The sequence below is a fragment of the Tamandua tetradactyla genome, chromosome 7 (assembly GCF_023851605.1).
Source record: "Tamandua tetradactyla isolate mTamTet1 chromosome 7, mTamTet1.pri, whole genome shotgun sequence".
NCBI lineage: Eukaryota > Metazoa > Chordata > Mammalia > Pilosa > Myrmecophagidae > Tamandua > Tamandua tetradactyla.
This window is the reverse complement of record NC_135333.1, coordinates 70,416,109-70,441,251: the sequence shown is the minus strand read 5'-3', so window position 1 is coordinate 70,441,251 and position 25,143 is coordinate 70,416,109. Positions and strand designations below refer to the sequence as shown.

Below are 25,143 nucleotides of genomic sequence, written 5' to 3'. Positions count from 1 at the left end.
TCACCTCCCACCCCGGCGTTTCAGTGAAACCTAGCCCCCTCCCTGAAGTCCTCCGGAGAACTGAGCCTCAAGGCCCCTGTTTCACGCGCTTCTTCCGGTGTCGGCAGAGTAAGGGGAAAAGAAGACTCTGGAACTTCGGGCGCCAGTCGTTCCATTCTGTGCGTCTCTCCTCCTTTCCCCACGTTCCCGGGTCGTAGTTGACACGGGGGTGGGAGGGGCTGAGTGGATGCTCTGCTTGGGAGAGGCGCCGTCCTCTTAAGGTGGAACTGAATGAGCTATTGGGTGCCTGGGCTAGTAGATCACGTCTTCCTGGCTCCCAAACTTGAATCCCAGTTTCTCAAATCTAGTCCCGCAGACTTTTTCTTCCAGTTTTATTACTAGGAGGGATAAACAGAAATAAGAATTGTTTAGAAAGCGAATTATTAAACAATTATGTGAAGGAAAAGTAAAGTATGCCGAGAACTTTTCCTCTATAATTTAATCTTTTCCGCTGTCTTCTATGACATTTTAATGCAGCTGCTAGAATTTTTCTGATGTGCAAATATCTCCGTTTTCGTTTGATAAAATTCCTAAATGAATAGTTTGTATATCGATTTTGTCTCTCCCCCACTGGACATGGCTGTAGCTATTGAAGGAAGCCAGGACCCTGTGCTGCGGGTTACTCCTACTCTTTACAACCGGTGCCTTGGAAGCTGGTAGAGTGGAGGTGGTACATTGTACGGCCTTGCAATCCTGGCTCTGGTTCAGTTTTCTCCTTTTTATGAAATGGGAATAACAATACCTACCGCACAGGTTTACTGTGAGTACTAAAATAACTAGTGTAAGTGCAAACATGGCATAATCTGAGAAGTGTAAACAAAAGGAAATATGCATGCAAAACATATGATAATGTAAAGATTTACATAGTCTACTATGTATGTTTCAAGTACTTTTCAAAAACAGTATTTGTAAAACTTTATTTTGTAAAATTTCAAGCAAAAAAGTATAGCGAATAGTATTTGTTTAAAACACATTTTGTTACAATTAACACTTGGGCAATCTTTTTTCATCTCTATACTCCCCCGCCTTGCTTATTTTGAGGCAATTTTCAGACATTTTATCCCTAAATTCTTCAGTATGCATTCCTAGAAGATAAAGATTCTTAAAATTAACACCATACCATTAACACATCTAAAATATAACAATAATACCTTAATATTACCCAAGTCAATATTGACATTTCACCAATTGTCCTTTAATATTTTTTCAGTTGTTTTGTTCAAAAAAGGGTCCCCCAAACCGTTTGCATATTGAATTTGATGGATGTCTCTTGGCCCATATAAATTTTATTTAGTTTCTGTGTCTTCTAAACTTCTTTTAAAGACTAGGTTCCCCCTCTCTCAGGCACTTACCTAACTGCTTTAGAGATACAAAGTCACACAACCCCTCCATAATACTATGATCATACTATTATCCCCTCTTACTGATGATGAAGCTATGTCATAGAACAGTTTAGTGATGTTTCCAGGGTCTTAGTTATTGAATGCCAAAGCTGGTTTTTGAATCCGTGTAGGATGTGTTCTTATCCAGTATACTATGTTTCAAATAATACATAGGTCTTTAATTAATACTACAAAAATGTGAATTTTAGCATAACAATCACCATAATAAAATATTATGAAGAAGGATTTTACTCAAGAAGAATAATATGTTCCATTTTAGTAAGGGTGGATCATTTTTTTTATTCTTTGCTACTCCATATCACTTTCCTTAAAAGAAAGTAAGAGGAGAATGCATGCAAGTGCTTCCCCCCAAACCAAATCATCCTCATTAATTTTTTATCTAAAAGATTATATAAACAAAATCCATATAAAAATATATAAAGTATATATAGAGTATAAAATGAAGTAAAAAAAATCTTAATCACTCCTCTTTTTTACACAGTATGTACAGATATTTTTAAAAGCATCGCCTCTCCAGAACATCAACTAGTTTCATCCCCTTCTCCCATATTATTGACAGCCTCTTCCAACATGAAAAGGTTAGAATGGCCATAGCCGGAATACTTCTAAAGAGCAGGAGAAAGATCAAAGGTGATGGTGGAGTTATACAGAGAAGGTAGGGTTTAACAAATGTGTATGATTGCTGGATCATTATATTGATATTTCTTTTGGGCTCCAGTATCTTAGAGCAGCTAGGACCCTAAAATTGTGGAATTGTAACTCATACCAAATTCTGAAATCTTTTCTACAACTGTTGCAACGTGCTTTGAAATTTATTGCTTTTTTGTATATGTTATTCTTCACAAAAAAGTAAAAAAATATAAGGAGAATAAATGAACTGTGGACAACATGATATAATAATAAAAGTACAAAGTTGGAAAAAAAAAAGAGCAATGATATGCTCATATTATACAAACAGTTTTTCAACATGAGTTTCCCACTGGAATATATTCAGATATATGAAAAAAATTGAATCTAAAATAATTCATGTCTACTGCAAAATATCTAAATTGTAAAGAAGAAAAGCTAGTTTGCACTAATTTCACCTTCCCTAGTAAATTACAATTACTCTTCTAAAAACGAAATCATAGTGTATTGTGTGTGTGTGTATATATATATATATATATATATATATATATATATATATATATATATATATATATATATGCCATAATTTATTTGTTACTCTATTTTGGATATTTATGTTGTTTCTAATTGTCTACCGTTACAAATAATTGTGCAGTAAGTATCGTGTATATATCAAATAAGTTCTTAAGCTTTTTATTTTTCCAAATATCCAGAAAGGAGATTCTAAGCCTTCTCTAGCTTTCTTTCCCATTTTTAGTACTTTATCTCTCTACCCAAATTCTATATACATAGAAAATGCCCAAAAGGGTTGAAAAAAGAAACAAAACAACCTAAACATAGCAAGAAACATTCGCTGCCAAAGTATTTTTCTATAGCAGCACATGGGAAAATGAATTAATGCCTCAAAGAGGGGAAAAAGTACAACTTTAAACCTGGATATTGGAAAGATTGTCAGGAAGTAAAGGCTCAGTTGGACTTGATCCACTTTAAGGATAACTTTAGTTTCTGACAGTTAAGACAACGGTATCTGTACAATAGGTATAAAATAATCCCTTATGGGATTGCTATAAGAATTAAATGTGATAATACATGCTCAATGCCTGGGACACTGTAAATAAAATGCAATTATAATGTATATGTATAATTTAAATAAAATATAGTACTACATATAGTCAGAAGACAAAATATTTTATTGTCCAAAGGTTAAATGTCACCAAGCTGTAATTTTGAGTATGGAGTCTTTTTTGAGCAATTCAAATATTTCATGGACAACATTTCTGCTCTCATGTTATTTACGTGATACAAAGTAGAATGGGTGGAGAAAGTTTAATAGGCCAGAGGTTGGAATATAAGAGCATTTGTAGAGAAATACTATGATCTCAGGAGAAAGGTGGAGGTGTGCTCCAGGTGGCCTTTTCTGTCTCTGAGTGAGGATTATTCTGTGAGGGCATGCATACTTGGAGCAGAGTTGTGCTGTTGAGAACATTTTATATGCTATGATAAAGAGAACTGAACAATATATAGTACATTGTACAGTTTTAAAAGCGTTTTGTATATTGTACGGTTTTAAAAGTATTTTCACATAAATCATCTCATTTGGTTCTTGAAACGGCCTTAGTGAGTAGGCAGAACTCAAGGTCTCCTCTTTGCTGACCAAGATTCCAGAGAACAAGAGACCTGCAAAAGTTTTCTCTGTTATACAGTCATTTATCCCTTTATGCATTCACTCGTCCAATAAGCACTTGAATGAACTCCAGGATGATTTCAGGGTTAACATTAACTTCGCCCCAGCCCCGATAACCCTGTACCAACAGTCTGTGAGGCGGATTGGGGGCGGGGGTGACGGGATGGGAGGAAGAAATTCATCAAAGACATTCCTGAGAAAACTTCTGGGGATGTTCAACTGTATACAGAAAGAAAAAAAGGTCAGAGTGACAGTTGTCCGTCGATGGAGAGCGGTGGGGTTGTCTGGGCGACCTGCGCGGAGCAGAGCGGCCGGGCGGTGGCAGGAGGCTCGCTGGCGGCGGTGCGCGGCCCCAGGATTGCGGGCTGCGCGAAGGCTGGTCCTCCCGGGAGCTGGCGGGTGGCGCGCAGCAATTTGGCGGCGCGCGCGCACCCCGGCGGCGCTGCCCGCGCTTTGGCCGCCCCGCTCCTCCTTAACCCGCGCCGGGAGGCGGTGGCGGCGGCCGGGCGGGCGGGGGGGAAGGAGGGGCGCGGAGTGCGGCGCGGAGGCCGGGGAGGAGCCGGGGCCTGCAGCGGAGCCGAGCCGAGCCCGAGCCCGAGCCGAGCCCTGACACGGTCCGTACGCCTTCTGGCTCCCCGGGAGCCGGGACTGGCCGGAGTCGGAGAGGTGGCAGCGCCGGGAGCCCCACGCGCCGAAGGGAGCGGTCAGGCCCGGACGGGACTAGAGGAGGCGCTGCCGCCACTGTAGCCGGTGCCGGGAGTCGGGAGCCGCGGCCTCCCGCACCCTACTGCCCAGGCCAGCTCAGGGAGAGGGGAGTAGGAAAGCCCCACCTTCCGGGGCACCCCAGGAGTGAAGGCGGGAGTGGGTGTCGGAACAGGGAGAACAGACCCTTAGCACTCGGGCGAGGAAAAGAAGAGACCCCTATAGAGGACGCGTCTCTCCTTCCTAAAGGCTAGGAAAACCCCTTACCACCCCGGGAGGAGACCCCCAGAAGTAGAAAAGGGCGATCTTTCCTAAAGGAAGCAGAGTGAGGCCACCTCAGCGTGACATCCCTCCGAACACACACTCTCATCAGTTCAGAACTTTTGAGGCAAAGAGAGAGAGGGGCCATGCTTATGGAGTAAGCACCCTCCATCCTACCCGGTACTCACGGGGTCGAGTCTTTATATTCAGAAGCAGAGGGCACTCCAAGGAAAGAAGAGAAATTTGCTTTCAGGAACTCAGGAGAGGGGAAGACCTCCCCCCTCAACTTCTTGTACCTAGACAGTGGAACAGGGCAGAGCCCCACCGCTCAGGTCTCCAGCAGACAAAAAGAGCCCTCTTCCACCAAAAGATCCAGTTTTGGGGGGAGGGGGAGTCCCCCAAGGGGGAGGAGACAACTCCTGGTTGGGAGAGGCTCCTCCCCTCCTCCCCAGGGTAGCAGGCAGGGTGTGGGGGGTGTGCCACCTTCCCCAGGTAGGACCTCCTTCTCCTCCTCCCCCACCTCGGCATCCTGCTCTGCATCCTCAGGGGACCCAGTTCCCCTCCCCAGGCTGGAAGGCTCAGCCAAGTTCAGGAAGAGCCTCTGAGAATGAGACCTGCCATGTGCCTGTGAAGAGGGGAATTCCTCCAACCCCAAACTCCAGTACCAGGTGGTTCCCTCCCTTTGCTGGGGGAATCTTGGAGACAGGTTAGTGCTTTCTTTCATGGTCTCTCTGTCATGTTTAGGCACCAGTGGGTGTAGGAGGCTGAGGAGTCTCTTGGTTTTCCTTCTTGAGGAAAGTAAAGTGACAACTCAGAAAGTCCTCTGGGAAAAGTGTTCTGAGGAAGCTTCTGGTTTAGAGCCCACATCTTGCTGCAAAGGTTGTGAGGAATGGGTTTCTTAGTGTTTGGAGACTACGGGATGGAATTCACCTGAGGTCCCTAGGGAAGTGAATGTTTCCATGCTGAGGGCAAAGGGATATTAGAAAACGGTTGCATTTTCAGACCTCTGTACATATTGTGTATACTGATTGTCATGTTCTAGCCAGACTTCTACATCACAGTTCATTCTTGGACATACTGACCCAGAAGGAAGGCCTTCATGATTGTCATCTCATGCCCTGGCCTTGTCTGGGCCTCATCTGGAATTTCTTTTTCTTATCTGTAACCTTAGGTCAGCTTAATGGCCACCATTCTTTCCAGGCACCTTCTGTGTTTACTACTCCCCATGCATACCATTTCAGACACCATGAGGCCTCTTCTCATGACATTCCCATTCCTGGCTAAATTTATGCCCCTACTCATAAAATCCAAAGGGAAAATGGAAACCCTCCATGTCCCGAGGTGAGAAGACTGAAAGGATGCAGGGAATGCCAACTCCTGGTTTGAAGTTCTTCCCCAATGCTGGCCCTTTACCACTGCCCCAGTGCTCTTGTTCTCACTGACAGTTCTAAGGAAAAATCAGATCCTGCATAGGAAGGAAGGAATGTTGCTAACCAGCTTCCTTCCAGCCTGCCATCTAAATAAGTTGATCTGTATAGAGGCTTTTGTATTGGAGTTTTCTTCCAGAAAGCACCTAATAGTCTCATCCTCTCCTCTCCTGTTTCTTGTTCAGTTCTGGGTCCCTGGAACTTTGTGTTCAAGGTTTCCTTGTAAGATAGGAGCAGGAATCATCACCGTCCAGAACCTTCTGAAAAAGCAGGAAAAAGATGCCAGGAAATCCCTCTCCCTGAGCCCAGGCTGTGCTTTTAGCAGAACCCTACCTTTCAACCTTGGGTTGCTAGCTGGGTGCTTGCCTTCCTACCTTGCCATTAGAAAATGCCTTTTCTTCTGCAAGGAGCATTATATTCTACAGTAAGGCCTAGTGGAGGGTTTCACCTTACTTGGGCTTTTGTGTTTCCTCCCACTCGTTTGATCTGGGCCCTGGGTAGACTAAATCTCTAGGTATATCCACTTGGTCCTGGACACTATCTGGTAGTCATAGTGGTATATGAGGTAGGGTTATAATCCACAGGTTTGTAGGGTACTGATAGAGAATGTCATGCATGTTTCTTAATTCAGGTGAGGGTGGCTGTATCTCTGTGGAATAGATTTGTGTGTGGAGACAGGTACTAGAGTGCTTTTCAGACTAAGCCTCCACTGACCTAGAATTGTATGCTGCTGATAGCCCCTGTGCAAGGACCTGGAGAAGATGCTGGTAAGGGTGCCAACTAGAAGGAAGGGCTTGGCCTCCTCCCGCCAGTGGGAGCCCTCGTGTTTAGATGCGTGACAATCATCCCTAGTGCAGCCCAGCCTCAGGCTAGGACAACTTCCTCTAGGACTAATAGGTGAGCTTCATTTCTGATACCTCAGATCCCAAAATGATGAGGATCCTTGGTGTTTCACTCTAGAAGCCCCTCCCTCCCTTTTTAAAGACAGCCCTGATTTGACAGTAGCCAATTTCTTTCAAAGTACTTTACCAGATGCTGGAATGTAGCTTCTTGAATGGCTCAGGGTGAACTGTGTCACAACACCTCTAGGTATACCACTGCCACACAGTTTAACAGGTCCTGTTTGCACTGCATTTCCCCAACTCTTCTTGCCTCTGTGGAGCAGTTAGAAGCAGGTGGCTTTTGGGTCGGCTTAACTGTGATTTAGAAAGTACTGTTTTCCAAATCATGTTTATGGCTAGACATAGCTCCCCTAGTGAGATTAGAGATGATATGCCTGCATTTCTTAATCCTTGCAATTTTCCCATTCCTGACATTGGTCAATACTGGGATGATCTTATTTCCAAAGGAAAACTTTGAGATTCTGAAGTCCTGAAAACATCGTGCAGACTCGCAGGCTTTCAATGCAAGCCACTGCAAGCTTGCTGCTTCTAGTCCATCAGTTTTCTAATTTTAAATTGCTAATTATATGTGCATTTTTATCATCACATAGTTGTATATTCATCATCATGATCATTTCTTAGAACATTTGTATCAATTCAGAAAAAGAAATAAAAAGAAAACAGAAAAAAATTCATACATACCATACCCCTTGCCCCTCCCTTTCATTAAATTGCTAATATTTTGATCTTTTTTCCCCATTCAAAACAAATAGCAACACTTATATAGTATTTAACATGTGCTTTACAAATGTTAACTCAAGATAATCTTCACAGCAACCCTATAATATAGGTACAGTTACCAACTTTATTTTATGGATGAAGAAGCAAAGACATGGAGAGGTTGCGAGACTTGTTGGTTAACACAGCCAGGAGGTAGTGGAATCAGGATTGTAACCCAGGCAGCCTGACTCCCTGGTACACTTAGCCTCTGCCCTGTTAGTTTTGGCACTTTGTATAGGGCAGGAAGTTATCACTCCTTAATACCTGACCTTGACACCTTACAGAGAACAATAACTGGTTTTTCAGATAAAATGAGAAGAAAACTATGCTTGTTATTTTGTATCTTACATGTATCCACCCAGGATCAGTCTTCCATTCCAATAGAATATCTTTCCATCTATTTCTTTTTTTCTCCAGGACTGTTGTCTTCATTAGGTATCCTGTCGATGTAATGGAGCCTGCCCTTTGGCTGCCTTTCCTAGTTTCTTATGGTTATTTCCTTTCAGTCTTGCAGCATGCAGAGAAGACTGTGGTCTGACTCAGGGTCTGCCTGAGCCCGGTGGCACAAGGCCCACCTGGAGACAGGTCCAGGTAACTAGGTTGGTTGAACTAAGAAGTAGAAGGTACCTCTTGTTTGTCCTTCTAGTAATAGCCCTGAACATTAGCCTCATGCCATTATTTTGGGGAGCATGAAATGTGTGGCAGCCACGAGCTCATTAAGCTTCATTCACTTCCCTCTGGGGATGCGGCTTTGGCAGGGTTCATGACTTCATCCCTTTTATTGAAGGGGGAAACTGAAGCATCAATACTTCAGGGAGCAAGGGGTGGTTAGGGATCCTTAGTGAGTCAGTGTCAGGTTTGGCAACACAACTGAGGAACTTCAGTGTCTGAGGTTCTACACTAGGCTGACCTTCAAGAATGGGGAAGTGAAGCGAGTCTGGAAATAGGATGGGTTAAGGGAGTATAGTGCTGTAAGAACAAAATGACCAGCCTCCTGTGAGCTTCTTATAGCTGGTAAGACAGGAATGTATTTCAAGTGGTGGGGGAAGGATCTAGAAGGCTGCCTGGGAGGGGTGCTTGAGAAGGGTTAAATTTAATCTCGGTGTCCTATCGTGGTGCTGGAATAGGAGTGGGGAAGGGCATAGAACAGCAACGAAAGGCTGAGAGTGCTTAACTTTGAGGAACTCATAGTGATTGGCATGTGCCAAATGGGTTCTGTAAGCCTTCTAAATGCTTTAAATCCACTGATATCCCTGTCCAGTATTGGGAAAGTTTCAAATGAAATATCCACTGAAGGCCTCTGTACTCTTAAGTTGAGCTTTCCTAGGACTCTAACAGGAGATAATAGGGACTAGGATAAAACTTCTTTACAGGTCTTTCCTTCTGGGGAGGACTCCAGGAGAATCTGCTCATTGGCATTTTAGTGTTCAGGTGGGATACCCTGGCTACAGGACAGTGACACCTCCGCAAGTGTAGAGGTTGTGGTATTTTGACTTAGTAGAGTGCTAGATGGTCTGAGGTTTCCTGGGATGATTAAATGGTGGTGGAATGAAAAAGAGGTTGTGGGGAGAGGAGCTAATGCTAAAAGGAAAACTCCTTCATAATTCTATTTATAAACAGACCTTTTTTTTTTGTCCTTTCTCCTGTCAAGCAATTCTTGGGTTGCAATTGGGTCTCTTGTTGCCCAGACAGACCCCTGGGGCACTTAGGTGTTTCCTTGAGCATTGTGGAGTGGGTGTGTTGCTGGCAGGAGACCTGTGTGTACATGCAAAGATTGCTTGGGCAGGGACATTGTGGAAGAGGGGAATAGTTAGAATGCTGGCCCTTAGAAGAAAGTGTCAAGGTGAGAAGGACCATTAGCTAGAGTCAGCTGTGAGCTTGAGATGTGTTGAGACCAGGAGAAAGGCAGAGTCATATTTGGGATTGAGCTTTTAATGCAAGGTCTGTGGATTTTTATGTACGTGTATGTATAGGCTTGTGCATATATGTGGTGTGTATTTAGAGATTACCTATATGTTTCTGCCCAGGATTCTGAACTCGGAGGCATTCTAGCACTGGCCCTGTGAGACTGTCAGCAGGGATGGTGAAAAAGAAGAAATGCTAGCTGGAATCTGGGGATTGTGCAGGCACAAACCTGTTAGGCAGCAAGTGCTTAGGGGGTTGCTGGCATCAACTCTAGTGGAGTGCCAAATGGCTACCAAGTGGTTCCTGTCAGTCCTTCTAGACCCTGCAATATATATCTCACACATAGCTCTTCATCTTCCTCCACCAAGACGTCACTTGAGCTGCACCTCTCTGCCAGCAGGAGCACCCAGGTTGTGTGGGTGGCAGCAGAAAGGTGTGGGCGGTCTGGCAGTGCCAGGAGTTTGCATGGAGGTGCAGTGAGCCTGTGTGCCTGGCTAGGAAGGAAGGAGGGCGGGAGAAGGCAGCCAGCTCTTAGCCCTAGAGTGGCTATTTTTAGCCAGACTATCTGATTGTTACTGTTGCTCGCACAGCTGGGTGTCTCCCTGGCTCAGTGAAGCCCAGCGGGGTGAGAAGTGGGAGGTCCTTGCTAATGATGCTTCCTGGTGTTGGTGTCTGTGGGCAGATGTGTGCTAGGGGTGGCTTTAAAGGTGTGAGGGCAGCTGTGAGCTCAGGACCTGTATGTGACTGAGTGCTCTGTTGGTAATGTATGCTGTACATCTAATTGTGATATCTCTGATGTTCACTGTTTATGTGTATGCTTTATATCTGTCCTTTGCTGGTTGTCATGCAAAATTTATGCTTGGGTTAAATCTCATATGCACATATCTTTGGGATAAAAAGGGCAAGTGGTCATAATATAAACCATCTAATATAAAACATCTTTAAAATGTTGGGGTGTGCTACATTTGTGGACATTTGTATTTACTCAGACTGTTCCTCCTTAAATATATACTCATTCTATTTTTCTGTGGATTTTGTGTGTAAATATAATATCAAGCATCACATAATTGGAGAATAGACCTTGACCAGTTTTACCTGGTGTCCAAGTGTTTCAGTATTATTTTTACACAGTTTAAAAGTATTATGTTGTAGTAAGGAAAGAAGGAAGGAAAATCAAGGAAATAGTACAACTTGGTGGGCAGTTGAGATCTCCTTTAGTCCTGCATGAAGGGAGAGGCCCTTTGGCCATGTTCCACATTGAGGTGTAGGGTAGATTCCAGTTCAATATCTAATAGGTGATTGGTGGTATATCAGCCTGGGGGATTGTAGGGACAGTTGGTTGAGGGTTGTCTTATGAGAAGAGTTTCCTACCAGAATTACAGTGGGATGAAAGTCTACTTTCCTTAAAGGACTAGAATTTTAGTGTTACTTGCCCCAGGAACCAGAGATAGTATCCGTCTCTTCTATTTCCCTCTCTTCTTTGTCCTCTTCTCTGCAGAACCCAGAAGTACCATGGCTTCTGACCTAGAAAGTAGCCTCACTTCCATAGACTGGCTACCCCAGCTGACCCTCAGGGCTACCATTGAGAAGCTTGGCAGCGCCTCCCAGGCTGGGCCTCCAGGGGGCAGCCGCAAGTGCCCACCAGGCTCACCCACAGATCCAAATGCCACCCTGAGCAAAGATGAAGCCGCAGTCCACCAGGATGGCAAGCCACGGTATAGCTATGCCACTCTCATCACCTATGCCATCAACTCCTCTCCTGCCAAGAAGATGACCCTCAGTGAGATTTACCGCTGGATCTGTGATAACTTCCCCTATTACAAGAACGCTGGCATTGGTTGGAAGGTGGGACTGCCTTCATAATGACGTTTAGTCTTTTTTTTTTTTACATGGGCAGGTACCAGGAATTGAACCCGGGTCTCAGGCATGGCAGGCGAGAATTCTGCCACTGAGCCACCATCGCACCACTCAGTAATGTTTAGTCTTCGACAAGCTTTTTCTCTACTTTTGCTTCTTCCTGTAATCTGGTCCAGTTTACTCTGACCTGTCTCAGTGATGTGTGAACTTAAAATCCCCTATCTCCCATCACTTACTTTTTTTCAGAATTGAATAACTTTCATAAGCTATGTCAGGGAAACTCCAGTGATGCCAAGCTACTAAATATAGTTAATGGGGATGGCAGGATACTGTTGCTCATCATACCCTCTTATCTTCTGATTCTTCAAAAAGGGTGCATTCATTTCACAAATATTTATTGCCACTCTGCTAGGTTCAAGTCACTGTGCATGGCATGACATTGCTTCTTCCTACCTAGAAATAGGAATCTCATTGGATTTCCATAACCTCTGTTGCACATAGTCATTATGTTTTGAAAAATTGTATACCAGGAAGAATAATATGATTAGGTCCTCTACCAGCAGATCCACCAAACAAGTAGTAAGAGGAAAAACTGACTGGAGGTTAAGGAAGAAGGGGACCCCGTTTCCAGCAAAGAAGGAAGACTGATGTTCTCAGTCTTTTGAAATAGTGACTCATTTGCCAATTGTAGCTTAGAAATGGGGATTTAATGTAGTTCTCTCAATTCTATTAATCGTTCATTGACATATGGGCCTAGATGATGAGCCTGCAACTGTTGAGAACGTTCAACTTTTCTTTTGTTAATGTGTTGCTGCCAGCTACCACAACCACCTCCACCTAACACATATATACACAGCAGTGTTTCATTCTTTGAGGTGTGATCACTGAGATATTGAGAAAATAAATATCATCTCACAATTTATAAACAGTTTTAAAGTATTGTTCTTTTGCTGTAAAGTGGGTCGAGGAACTGAGATGATGTGATTTTTAAGGCATTTTATACCTGTTGTCACGTGGGTGGTAAGACTGAAAACGTATGTCATCAGCTTTTCAGTAGTACCTGGTAATCAAATCTGTAGCTATTACCTCCCATCAATTTAATATTTGCATTTTTTTATCTCATTGTCTTGTCCTCCATCAATAGGTAACATCTATTTCCTTTATGAATAGGTAATTTTCTCCATAATAAAATTAGGAGGTGCTAAGTTTAGTCAGACTCTTGAACTTTATTGTGTGTTATATTCTTTTGACCCTCTGTGTCCTGTTGGAAAAATTTCTGCTTTGTACAATGCTCATATATAACTTGCTTTTCTGCTTCCCCAGAACTCAATTCGGCATAACCTTTCTCTCAACAAGTGTTTTCGGAAGGTGCCCAGACCTCGAGATGACCCTGGGAAGGTGAGATACTCCTGTAGCCGCCCAAGGGAGGAGCAGGAAGGAGAGAGAAATAGTTTACAGTCCAGAGTTGTGTGGCTGTTTTAATTACCCAGAAGGGGAAATATGTTAATTAGAGAAGCAGCTCTATTTTCCTCAAAGGAAGAGCTTGGTTTCCAAGCTTGTGGGCCCCCACTATAATGGGTGACTAAGGAAGACTGTGAAATGTTTTTTATTAGAAATATTTATGATAAGGTTGACTTTGATACCTTTTTTGTATGTGTGGCACTCTTTCTAGATGTAGAGAGATGTGTTTAATCTTTATAGGTATTTTTCACTCCCCAAATCCAATGAGTTTTACTTTAAAACCTGAAGCTTTCAGAAGAGAAAAGGAATGACTCATTCTCTCCATCTGGCAGATGTGGATATCAAGGTCCAAGAGGGTCATGCCTCAGGTCACACAGGGAAGGGAGGAATTGTATCTGGACATTTCCAGCTCTTTGAATTTTTTCTTTGCCCCTTCAGATCAATCAAGGCCTATATTTGAACCAAGGGTGCCTGTGCCATACTCAGTGAGCTTTCAGGACAATTTAATTCTTCAACAATAATCACATTCTCAGGAGTTTGTGCAAGTCCTTTCTCTTAATGTGATTTACTAGTTTGTGTGCAGATCTTCCTAAATATCTACTTTTCCAAAGGCAGGGACTTTTGTATAAGACAATTTTGTTCTCTATGGGGATGGGCTCTCCTTCCAGGGCTCTTATTGGACAATCGACACCTGCCCTGACATCTCCCGAAAGAGAAGACACCCTCCGGATGATGACGTGAGTGTCCACCTCATGTGGAGGTGACATTTCTGAGCCAGCTGCTCCTTCTACCTCCTGGCCAGTATTTTCAGCTCTTTCCTATATTTGGGGTAAAAAAGGAAATGCCAGCAGAGGTGGTATGGAGCCTCAGCATACAGATTTCTCTTTTTTCAAAACCCTCAGCTATCCCAAGACTCACCAGAACAGGAGGTGAGCAAAAGCCCACGGGGAGGCATCCCAGGAAGTGGAGACGCCTCACTGCCTCCTGAGGGAAATCCTCAGATGTCACTCCAGAGCCCCACACCTATCACCAGCTACAGCCAGGTGGGAAGCAAGGAAGCAGTGGGGTTGGATGGGTGGGAGAAGAGTATCTCCTCATTCAAAATTATGCATTGAACATCTGTGATATATTAGGCAGATAAGTTGGGAAACATGGGGAAACCAAGAGAGAGAAAAGGCTTATTAGAACTTTGAGAAAGATCAGAAAAAAAATAATAAAAAATGGTGAGACAAGAAAAAGTGGAGCTGAAAAGATTACGATAAGGGAAAGGAGGGCATTAATGCTACACAGGGAATGGATATCTAAAGAAATGGCGAGGAATGAAAGTGGCTAGGTCAAGATAAGAACCAGGGAGAAAAGGAAGAGAAAATGATGTTGGATCATTAAAGAGTTAGCAGGAGAGGGTGAAGCGGGTGAGCAGGAGAGCTTGGGGACCATTGAAGGGCTGTATCTGTCCTTCATTTAGGACATGGGTCAGTTCTTTCTTATTCCTTTTTGCAGGGCACAGGATCTGTGGATGGTGGAGCAGTGGCAGCAGGGGCTCCAGGCCGAGAAAGTGCTGAGGGTCCCCCTCCCCTCTATAACACCAACCATGACTTCAAATTCTCCTACTCAGAGATCAACTTTCAAGATCTGAGCTGGTCCTTCCGCAACCTCTACAAATCCATGCTGGAGAAGTCCTCTTCCTCCTCTCAGCATGGTGAGTCTGGAGTCGGGATGGAGGCCTGGACATCCTTGTATTTTTGGACAAGTGGTGACATTCTCCTCTATCCTTTCATTCTTGTGTTTTGACCTGAGCAGAGATTGATCATTGGTCAGAGGAACATGATTTGAATTAAAGTTGTTTGGAGTTGAGCTCTTGTATCTTCGTTCTGGAGGACAGCTATTTCAGGGGCTAGGCTGGGTTATTAGCTTCAGAAAGTGAGTTGGAGTAACCCTCTTTTAGACAGAGAGCAGTGATTTTATGGCTGAGAGCAAGTCATTTAGAAGTTGAATATCAGGGGACAGCAGTAGTTCCCTCTACACAAGAGTCCCTGTGTTTCAACGTGACAGTGTATTGTAATTTCGTTTAGCATATTTGTTTGTTACCTTTTATTATAAAAAATTTTAAATAGATGCAGAAGTAGCTAGAATATTATAATAAGCCCACCCACCCTGTTTACGCATCACCCAACTTTTAACAGTTGTCAGTATTTTGTTAAACTTGTTTCAAATACTACTACTACTACTACTACCACTACCACCACCCAGCTTATTAAAAAAATGTTACATTTTAAAGCACTTCATAGACATTACATCATTCTACCCTTAAATACTATTTCAGTATGCATTCATAAATGATAAAGACTTTTCTTTTGGCTGTCCATCAAGCCAGCATCACTCTTTTTTTTTTTGCACAATCACACAGTCCCACTGTGAAAGCTATATCATTATACAATCATCTTCAAGAAACATGGCTACTGGAACATAGTTCTACATTTTCAGGCAGTTCCCTCCAGCCTCTCCATTGCTACATCTTGACTAACAAGGTGATATTTATTTAATACATAAGAATAACCTCCAGGATAACCTCTCGACTCTGTTTGGCATCTCTCAGCCATTGACACTTTATTTTGTCTCATTTCGCTCCTCCAGCTTTTGGTCAAGAAGGTTTTCTCAATTCCTTGATGCTGAGTCTCAGCTCATTCTAGGATTTCTGTCCCACATTGCCAGGAAGGTCCACACCCTTGGGAGTCATGTCCCATGTAGACAGGGGGAGGGCGGTGAGTTTGCTTGTTGTGTTGGCTGGAGAGAGAGAGGCCACATCTGAGCAACAAATGAGGTTCTCCTGGTGGTGACTCTTAGGCCTAATTTTAAGTAGGCTTGACCTATCCTTTGTGGGGTTAAGTTTCATATGAACAAACCCCAAGATTGGGGGCTCAGCCTATAGCTTTGGTTGTCCATACTGCTTGTAAGAATACCAAAAATTCAACTTGGGGAAGTTGACTTTTCCCCCTTTCTCACCATTTGCACATACTTTTTTATTCACTGTTCAAATCACTCTGGGATTTATCGGGCCATCACCCTGGGCAAACCAATAAAATCTCATGCCCTACTCCAGGTTCCATGTACTTATGGTGTTCAATTAAGCTGTCTATATAAGTTATATTAGGAAATGCACTAGTCAAAATATAAATTTTGTACCAAATAAACATTTGTTGCTTTAGTCTCACACATAAGTTAAAATTTTTAAATATTAATTACCATCTATTTTCAACACCCTGCAGTAATGACATTCCTTTGTTCTTCTTCATGAAAAAACATTTTTTAAATTTGTATATTTAGTCACTATCATTATCAGCATCACTCTTAACACAATATTTCTTTAATATCAGGTAATATCTTGGTCATATTTAAATTTCCCTAATTATTCTATAAGAACGATTTAGCATCCTTATTGGATAGCTCTTTGAGAGATCAAATGGTTCATCCCTGCAATTCCTGTTTTTTTTTTTTTTCTTTTGAGGTTAAGACGTTAGGTGAGACATCAGATTGCCTGGTTTTGTGCAATGGCTGTGTAGGCAGCAGGAGCCAAATGGAATGATGAACAAGTGGTTAGGAGTCACTTTTTTGCAAACTTATATTGTCATGAATTTCTTCTCTTATATACCAGGAGATCATATTTAGAGTTTTGTCCCAAGATTGTAGCATTTGCTTGAGAAATGAATCTAACTCGGGAGGTTAGTTGATGAGAGGTAGGGGATACAGAGGGACTTTCAGAAATAATGTAAAAGGTTAGTTTGAGTGAGGACAGCAAACTGTTCACTCAAGTTTAATTAGGACCCAAAGCCCCTAGCCTCGGTGTCTACTTCTTCCCTGCTGTCCAGCCTACTTGAGAAATGAATCCATCCCCGCTCCACTCTTTACCCGAGCTCCGTCTGATAATGGAAAATAGAAGGAGAGGTAAGGAGAGGGGAGTGTAGAGACAATAGGGAAGAGAATAGACGCCAATGGATTTGTTTCATTTATAATTTACTTTTTAATCTTCACCTGCTGTCTGATTTTTTTTGAAACTGTGATTCCAGGTCTATGATGGAATTCCTGAAAAGTAGCTTAAAACATTACACACTGATCTGTTTACTGAAATTTAGCAGCCACCACACTGTCAAAGCTCTCACCTAACTTCTTTCCTGTCTGTTATATTTGCTAGGCCAGGGGCGTCCTTTCCATCCCAGAACACTCTTGTCCTTTTAACTGTAAGGTTTCGGTCTGATGCTGCCCATCTCAACCCAGTGAAAATCCTGTTTCGTGAAAAATCTGTTGCCCAAGTCACTTGTCTGTTTCCTCCCCACACTACAGGCTTCTCTAGTCTCCTGGGGGACATGCCACCTTCTAACAACTACTACATGTACCAGCAGCAGCCACCGCCACCTCCACAGCAGCCGCAGCAGCCGCCACAGCCGCCTCCTCAGCAGCCACAGCCGCAGCCACCGCCGCAGCCGTCTCCAGCCCAGGGCCCCTCAGCTGTAGGGGGTGCTCCCCCACTGCATACCCCAAGCCCAGATGGTTGTTCCCCAGCAGGGGGAAAGCAAGCTGGTACTGAAGGTTATGGGCCTCCCCCTGTGATGGCCATGCATCCACCCCCAATGCAGCATGGAGGCTACCACCCTCATCAGCACCATCCCCACTCCCACCCTGCCCAGCCACCACCACAGCAACAGGCACAAGGCCAGGCTCCTATCAGCAGTGCTGGCTTTGGTGAGTGAGGCAGGCGGGATGGGCTGGAATGAAATGGAAGTGGTGGTAACCATAATGGGTCTTTTGGCATTGCTAAAACCGTAATGGGTCTTTTAGCCTCATTCTCCCATTAGTTCTCATCTGAGCAAATGGAAGTTGCTACTTAGAGCTCTGGATTATAGGATTCTTGGTCAAATTGGGATTGTTTCATATATTTTCCTGCCTGTGGGCTGGAATGTATAGAAAGCATAGATAGTTTTAGATTGCAAAATTATCTTGGTAAAGCAACCAATAACTTGTGTAGATACAAGGATTGTACACGTAGTCAGACTGCTTTCAGTTGACTGCTCTCTTATGCTTCACTCTGTTTCTCACTTTCCCCTCCTCTTTACAGTGTTTCCTCCCGACTGGTGCTCCAATATTGACTCCTTAAAGGAAAGCTTCAAGATGGTCAATCGGCTCAACTGGTCCAGCATAGAACAGTCACAGTTTTCAGGTTAGTGATCAAAGGATGCTATTTGGAGAAAAGAGTGATGCACTAAAAGTGGAAGAACTCAACAGAAATTAGAACCAGAAGAGGATAGTTAGGTGAAGTTTGGGGACTGAAGCTTTCATTGTTTTCCCTCCATATTTTCCAAGGTGGGTAAAACTAATATTATTTTCCATTTAATTTAGAATATGGCAGTGGTTTTTCTCTGTCAGTGTTATCTTTGGGAGAGGAAAGCTCTCAGGGATTCAGAAACCCTGGGTTCTATGTTAAGACCACATTTTTCTGTTTTGTCACCACTTACTGACAGTATGGTGTCAGTAATTCCTTTCATCTCTCTGAAATTTTGTTTTATTCATCAGTAAAATGTAAATAATATACAGATTTAGAAAGGAGAAAATAGAATGTTACTTTGAAAATGTAGACCTCTAAGAAATGTGAACTATTATTATTAAAGCATATGTCTGTTGTGTTAATTGGTGATGTGGTTGAGATGGTAAAATCGGGGTAGGTCCAGGAGGGGTTTTGATGCCTCTGAAAGGGTGACATCAACTTTCTTCCCTCTTTGCAGAACTGATGGAGAGCCTGCGACAGGCAGAGCAGAAGAACTGGAGCCTCGACCAGCATCACATTGCCAATCTGTGTGACTCCCTCAACCACTTCCTTACTCAGACTGGTCATGTGCCCCCCCAGGGGGGCTCCCATCGGCCACCAGCCCCTGCCCGAATGGCTGACTCCTGTGCTCTCACCAGTGGCAAACAGGAGCCAGCCATAAATCAAGGTACTGCACAAAGCAAGGTGCAAGGAGTAGGAGACTGTAATGAAAAGGGAGGGTTAGGAGAAGGGCGAAAGTGAATTAAGAAAAATCACATTGGGACACTCATCCAAACTGAGTAGTGGGACTAGTTTGTCAGCCACGCTGAGGAAATATCTAATGAATCAGTTAATTCCTATGTTGAAAAATACAAAAACAAAAACAAAAAACCAGTAACAACAAAACTAGGCCGTTGAGTTCCTTTTGAGAACTTGATTTTGGAGATCAGAAGAATTTAAGATAAGGGAGGAGATTTGTTAGGGAAAGCCCCCATTCCAAATTTGTGTCTCAGTAACTCCTACCTCATAGCAGATGGAGTGATGATTCTCTGCATTTGTATGATCTGCAAACTAATGAAATGAAGAGGGATTTGGGGTAGTTAGGTTTTCATAGCTGCTAACCTTCTAGTATCTTTGATATTTCACAGTTCTAGCATCCAACCCCTATTTACCTTAAAGGATGAAGATTGATAGCTTCTGCAGAAAGCCTTCATGTGTGCAGGAACTACAGAACAGGGCAGGAAAGGGAGAAAGAGTTCAAGGGGAGGAAGGGTGTATTTTTCCCCTCTCTTGGGATCTTGCCTCATTGGCTACAATGCCTCAACTCAAGAATATCTTTGTCTTGCTTTGGCAGTGAACTCTTATGGGCACCCACAGGCCGCCCACCTCTACCCTGGCCCATCACCGATGTACCCACTCCCCACTCAGGACTCAGCAGGATACAATCGCCCAGGTAAGAACCAGGAAGCTGCTTCTCCCCCTGCTGGAGCACTGTCTTTCCTGACAAGTAGTTAGTTTCACTTTCCTCTGGCTCTGTGCCTTTGTTCTCTGCTCTTCTGCCTGCACCTGCCAGTAGGGGGCGGGCCTTGACAGTTCCCAGGGTAGGAGGGTGGGCCACCTGCTAGGGACGTTGTGTTAGGGGAAAAGTACAGAGACCAATTAACTTGAGAATTAGCTTGTATTTGTGAAAATGAAAGAGAGTAAAAGCATAAATAAAAGCAAAAGATATATAATGAAGTATATTTATTTCTGGCTTTGGATGATCTAGATGGAGGATGTACTCAGGCAATAAAATGAATTTGTTATACAAACCCACCTGCTTTGGGCCAGTGACTGCTTTCCTGTTACCTGATCTCTAGTATCAGGAGCCTAGGATCCAGCTGTCTCTGATAGCGGGAAGAGGGAAACACCAAATTGCCATAAATAGTACAGAACAAAGAGATTGTTCACATTTGAAATACATTTTAGAGAAATCACTATTATTAGCCTACTGAACCGCAGTGTTTTCAATTTTTGGGTGTGGTATCTGACTCCTTGTCAATAGGATATAGTGTTTTTTTGTTTGTTTGTTTCATTTTATTTGCTTTTTTTTAGGGTTTTTCTTTTGTTGTGGTGGTAGTGGTTTGCTTTTTGATTAATTTTATTTGCTTACCCATATAATAGAAATGCAAATTTCTGTATTGCTATTTCATATAAAAGGATGTCCTGTGTATTTTTCATCATTGTTACATAGTCTTCATAAATATAATTTTTTTGGCTCCATAATATTTTTTTTTCTTTTTTTTATTAATGAAAAAAAATTAACAAATCATTTAGAAATCATTCCATTCTACATGTACAATCAGTAATTCTTAATATCATCACATAGTTGCATATTCATCATTTCTTAGTACATTTGCATCGATTTAGACAAAGAAATAAAAAGACAACAGAATAAGAATTAAAATGATAATAGAGAGGAAAAAAAAACCTATACCTCACATGCAGCTTCATTCAATGTTTTAACATAATTGCATCACAATTAGATAGTACTGTGCTGTCCATTTCTGAGTTTTTATATCCAGTCCTGTTGCACAGTCTGTATCCCTTCAGCTCCAATTACCCCTTCTCTCTCTCTTTTTTTTTAATTAACGGAAAAAAAGAAATTAACCCAACATTTAGAAATCATACCATTCTACATATGCAATCAGTAATTCTTAACATCATCACATAGATGCATGATCATCGTTTCTTAGTACATTTGCATCGGTTTAGAAGAACTAGCAACACAACTGAAAAAGATATAGAATGTTAATATAGAGAAAAAAATAAAAGTAATAATAGTAAAAACGAAACAAAACAAAACAAAACAAAACAAAAACCTATAGCTCAGATGCAGCTTCATTCAGTGTTTTAACATGATTACTTTACAATTAGGTATTATTGTGCTGTCCATTTTTGAGTTTTTGTATCTAGTCCTGTTGCACAGTCTGTATCCCTTCAGCTCCAATTGCCCATTATCTTACCCTGTTTCTACCTCTTGCTGGACTCTGTTACCAATGACATATTCCAAATTTATTCTCGAATGTCCGTTCACATCAGTGGGACCATACAGTATTTGTCCTTTAGTTTTTGGCTAGACTCACTCAGCATAATGTTCTCTAGGTCCATCCATGTTATTACATGCTTCATAAGTTTATCCTGTCTTAAAGCTGCATAATATTCCATCATATGTATATACCACAGTTTGTTTAGCCACTCTTCTGTTGATGGAGATTTTGGCTGTTTCCATCTCTTTGCAATTGTAAATAACGCTGCTATAAACATTGGTGTGCAAATGTCCGTTTGTGTCTTTGCCCTTAAGTCCTTTGAGTAGATTCCCAGCAATGGTATTGCTGGGTCGTATGGCAATTCTATATTCAGCTTTTTGAGGAACCGCCAAACTGCCTTCCACAGTGGTTGCACCATTTGACATTCCCTCCAACAGTGGATAAGTGTGCCTCTTTCTCCGCATCCTCTCCAGCACTTGTCATTTTCTGTTTTGTTGATAATGGCCATTCTGGTGGGTGTGAGATGATATCTCATTGTGGTTTTGATTTGCATTTCTCTAATGGCCAGGGACATTGAGCATCTCTTCATGTGCTTTTTGGCCAGCTCCATAATATTTTATTGCAATGTGACCACTGATACTAGTTTACTTCCTGAAGCCTCACTGAAGTGGTGGCCTGCAACAAAAATAACTCTGGGCTGATAAGGACAATTGTTTTACATGGTATTTTGTGGGTTGAGCACTGTTCCATCCACTTTCCTTTTTATGTCTTCCTTTCTTCCTGACAGCACACCATATGGTCCCTCGGCCACCAGTCCCACCTCCTGGTGCCAGCGAGGAGATCCCCGATGACTTCGACTGGGACTTGATCACTTAGTGCATCATCGAGTGTGGACATCAGCCCAGGGCTGGGCAGTGAAGTCTGGCAGTGGGAAAGGGCAGTCCAGCCCATCCCTTCTGCCCTTGCCTGTGTATAGATATATATCCTCTTTTTTTTTTTCTTTTTCTGTTAGAGGAACCACCGCAAGATGCTGCCGAAGATAGCCCCTTCTTTCCTGCCTCACTCTCCTCTCTTCCTTCCTGTTTTTTCCTAATTCTTTTATTATTATTCTTATTATAATTATTATTGGTTTTGTGCTGTCCCCATTCTCCTGACCTGCCCTACACCCTGGACCATGCCCACCCCTTGCTAATTTAAAAATCATCAGGCAAGAAGATGAGGCCATGATAGCTAAAGAAAAAGGTTTCAAACCCTGACTTACTTTTTTCTTTAAGAAATGCAATACTCATCTCACCTTTTGGCCCTAAATTATTTTCTATTCCTATCAATTTTAGTCCAGGACTGGAGAGGCCACATTATCAAGTAGAAGGGTCTAAAACACTGCCTGGCAACAAAATTTGCAGGTTTTACTCAATGGTGCTAATTCTGTCCTCTGAGCTCTTTCCTGTCCCTTCATACCTTCAATCCTTACTTTTGCCAATTGTCATTTCCCATCAAGGGTAGGGGTGATGATATTGGTGGAAGAGGATGACAATAAAATCCTAGTGGAATAAGAGGGTTGAGTTGAGTAGAATACCATAGAGGGGTGCAGTTTATAAATCAGTCTGAGTTGGGTATATATATGCCACGTGAAATGAGCTTCCAGTGACTTATTCTTACTAGTTTTCTCCAAGACATAGGATTGTCTTAGCCAGAACTCTGTTTCCATGATAGGGCATGAGAAAAACTAGTCAGCATAGGTTCAGCTTCTTGGAGATATTTTCAACTTACCCATTTTGGCTCTTTAAACTAGTTTTCTCTTCAAATTAACTGTGGCTCTCATTTGTATTTATAAATTGTCATCTATCTATCCCTTTTTCCCATTAAGCAAATATTAATTTGTTCTCCTTTAGTTGTTTGGCCAAATCTTCCATCCATCTTATTTTCTTCCCCTATTTCTGGGATGCTCAAGAAAGAAAAAGTAACCCATTTTCTTTCTTTCATCAGGTCCTAGGACATGATGAGAATCTCTTTCCCACTTGTCATGACAGAATCAAATCTATAATATTGGTGATTGGAGGGTGGGGAGACTAAAGGAGCTGGTATAGACACGGGTAGGGGATATTTCAGTTATTTAACCCTATAGTCAAATGCTTATCTTGGAATCTAGATCACTGAGGCTGAAGCTTTTGCAATTAGGCTTTTGAGTGGTGAAGAAAATTGGTAGAAGGGAGTAAAGTCTAGAGGCAAGAATCTATTAGGGCCAAAGATGACTTCCAGGAAAAGACGTAGGATTACTGAGCTCCTCTAAAAGAGGCAGCTGTGGCTGCATAATACTTAGTGTATATTTAATGATAATTGTTGAATATTAGTTTTGAAGAAGAATAATTTTATTTTTGTTTTCACTAAATTTTCATTTTCTGGGAGCCATAGGACAAAATGGATGAATAGACAAGATGCTCTCTGAGTTCTATTTAGGACTTTTTTGCTCAGATTCTTTCACTTACCCATAATTTCCAAGAGATTTGGCTTTTTGCCCTCCTTTTCCCCCTTCATCTATCCCTTTTCCTTTCTTTGGAAGGGGGTTATATATGAGAGGTTGTTGAAGAAGTCGGTGAGGCTGAAGTAAAGGGGCAAGAAAGGGCAGGTTACTAAAGAGCACTTTATTTCTTTGAAACCTTTGTGAGCTATAAATGGAGATGGAATGACTTGACTCCCCCATTATGTTAGAGGGCAGTTGGTGGGGTTGAAGGATAATATAATATTTGCCATTGGGAAAAGACAGTTTCTCTTAGAGGGTGGCAAAATGCCTTTGTCCAGTGTCCCTATTTTTGCCATCTCTTCCTTATTTCTTCCATTCAAGGTGCCTCCTATATCAAAATTTCTTATCAGTTCTCTCCAAGATTTCCCTCTTTACAAATTATCACTTCTATTTTCTAAACTCTCTCCTGCTCAGATCCAAACAGCATTTGCAAGGCTAGAGTCATACACGAGAATACTCCCCTTTTTAAATTCACCTTTGTCTTCTGAAAACTAATTTCATTAAGAACTCTGGTGAGCAGCCAGAGTAACTGAAGTTTTGAACCAGGCTTGGAGATTCCCCATCAGACTTCCTGGGATTCCAGCTCCTCTCCACCAAGCTCAGCCTGCTAAATGGCACAGGAAAAATCCCAACTTTCTTTAGGTCTCAGTTTCTCCTCCCCTCCATGAAATGGAAAGAATATTACTTTTTCTTGTTTGTTCAGTATTTGCTGGACATGAAGTATAGTCTTGTTGTATTGGGTGATGTGTGCAAAATTGCAGGAGCTCATGGCCTACAAGAGGAAATAAGGGAGAAAGTGGAGGAGAGGGACAGAAGGAACAATTATTTGGTATAGATCCACCCCTCTCTGCCTTCCTCTCCTCAACCTCCATGTTTCTGATTTGTTGAGTCCCTCGTACCACCCATAATGCTTTGCATTGGTGCAGGCTGGGAAGGGGGTATATGGTCTCAGAAGTTGTTGTTGTTGTTTTTTGCATGCTTTCTTAATAAAAAATTAAAAAAAATGTTTACAGTTTTATCTTGCTGGCGTTGGTGTTAAGTTTCTCTTTGTTGGAATAGGATGGGAGAAACAGGAAAACATTTGGTTTTAGTTGTCCTTTACTTCACTCCTTCAGCTCCTTCGCCCCCAAGCACTGGGATTGATTGGTTGACCCTGAACTTTTTTGACTGATGGGAAAAAATTAAAGTTACCGCTTGAACATTCCTTCTTTCAAATGCAATTACATATAGTGTAATATTGTTGGAAAAGTCAGCTTGGTATGTAGACCAG

General features: G+C 42.3%; 1 protein-coding gene across 2 annotated transcripts; it reads left to right on the top strand.

The window, feature by feature from the left end:
• Window positions 1–1,998: 1,998 nt before the first annotated feature.
• FOXJ2 (forkhead box J2) lies at window positions 1,999–24,880 on the top strand. Of its 2 annotated transcripts, none has more exons than XM_077169943.1 (11): window positions 1,999–2,097; window positions 11,208–11,554; window positions 12,890–12,964; window positions 13,696–13,764; window positions 13,930–14,070; window positions 14,528–14,726; window positions 17,366–17,764; window positions 18,138–18,239; window positions 18,802–19,011; window positions 19,678–19,776; window positions 22,140–24,880. In XM_077169943.1, exons 1-11 carry the CDS (start codon window positions 2,076–2,078, stop codon window positions 22,226–22,228), a joined length of 1,752 nt encoding a protein of 583 aa, XP_077026058.1. In that variant the 5' UTR covers window positions 1,999–2,075; the 3' UTR covers window positions 22,229–24,880. The 2 variants fall into 2 exon arrangements, with proteins under 2 accessions (XP_077026058.1, XP_077026059.1); XM_077169944.1 differs by lacking the exon at window positions 1,999–2,097 and adding an exon at window positions 4,310–5,422.
• The last annotated feature ends 263 nt before the right edge of the window (window positions 24,881–25,143 follow it).

Excerpts from the sequence above, each read along its gene's own strand:
- FOXJ2 (XM_077169943.1), top strand. The coding sequence starts at position 2,076 with ATGGTGGAGTTATACAGAGAAG. Across the intron at positions 2,098-11,207 it reads GGTGGAGTTATACAGAGAAG|AACCCAGAAGTACCATGGCT; the intron begins GTAGGGTTTAAC and ends TCTTCTCTGCAG. Across the intron at positions 12,965-13,695 it reads CTCGAGATGACCCTGGGAAG|GGCTCTTATTGGACAATCGA; the intron begins GTGAGATACTCC and ends CTCTCCTTCCAG.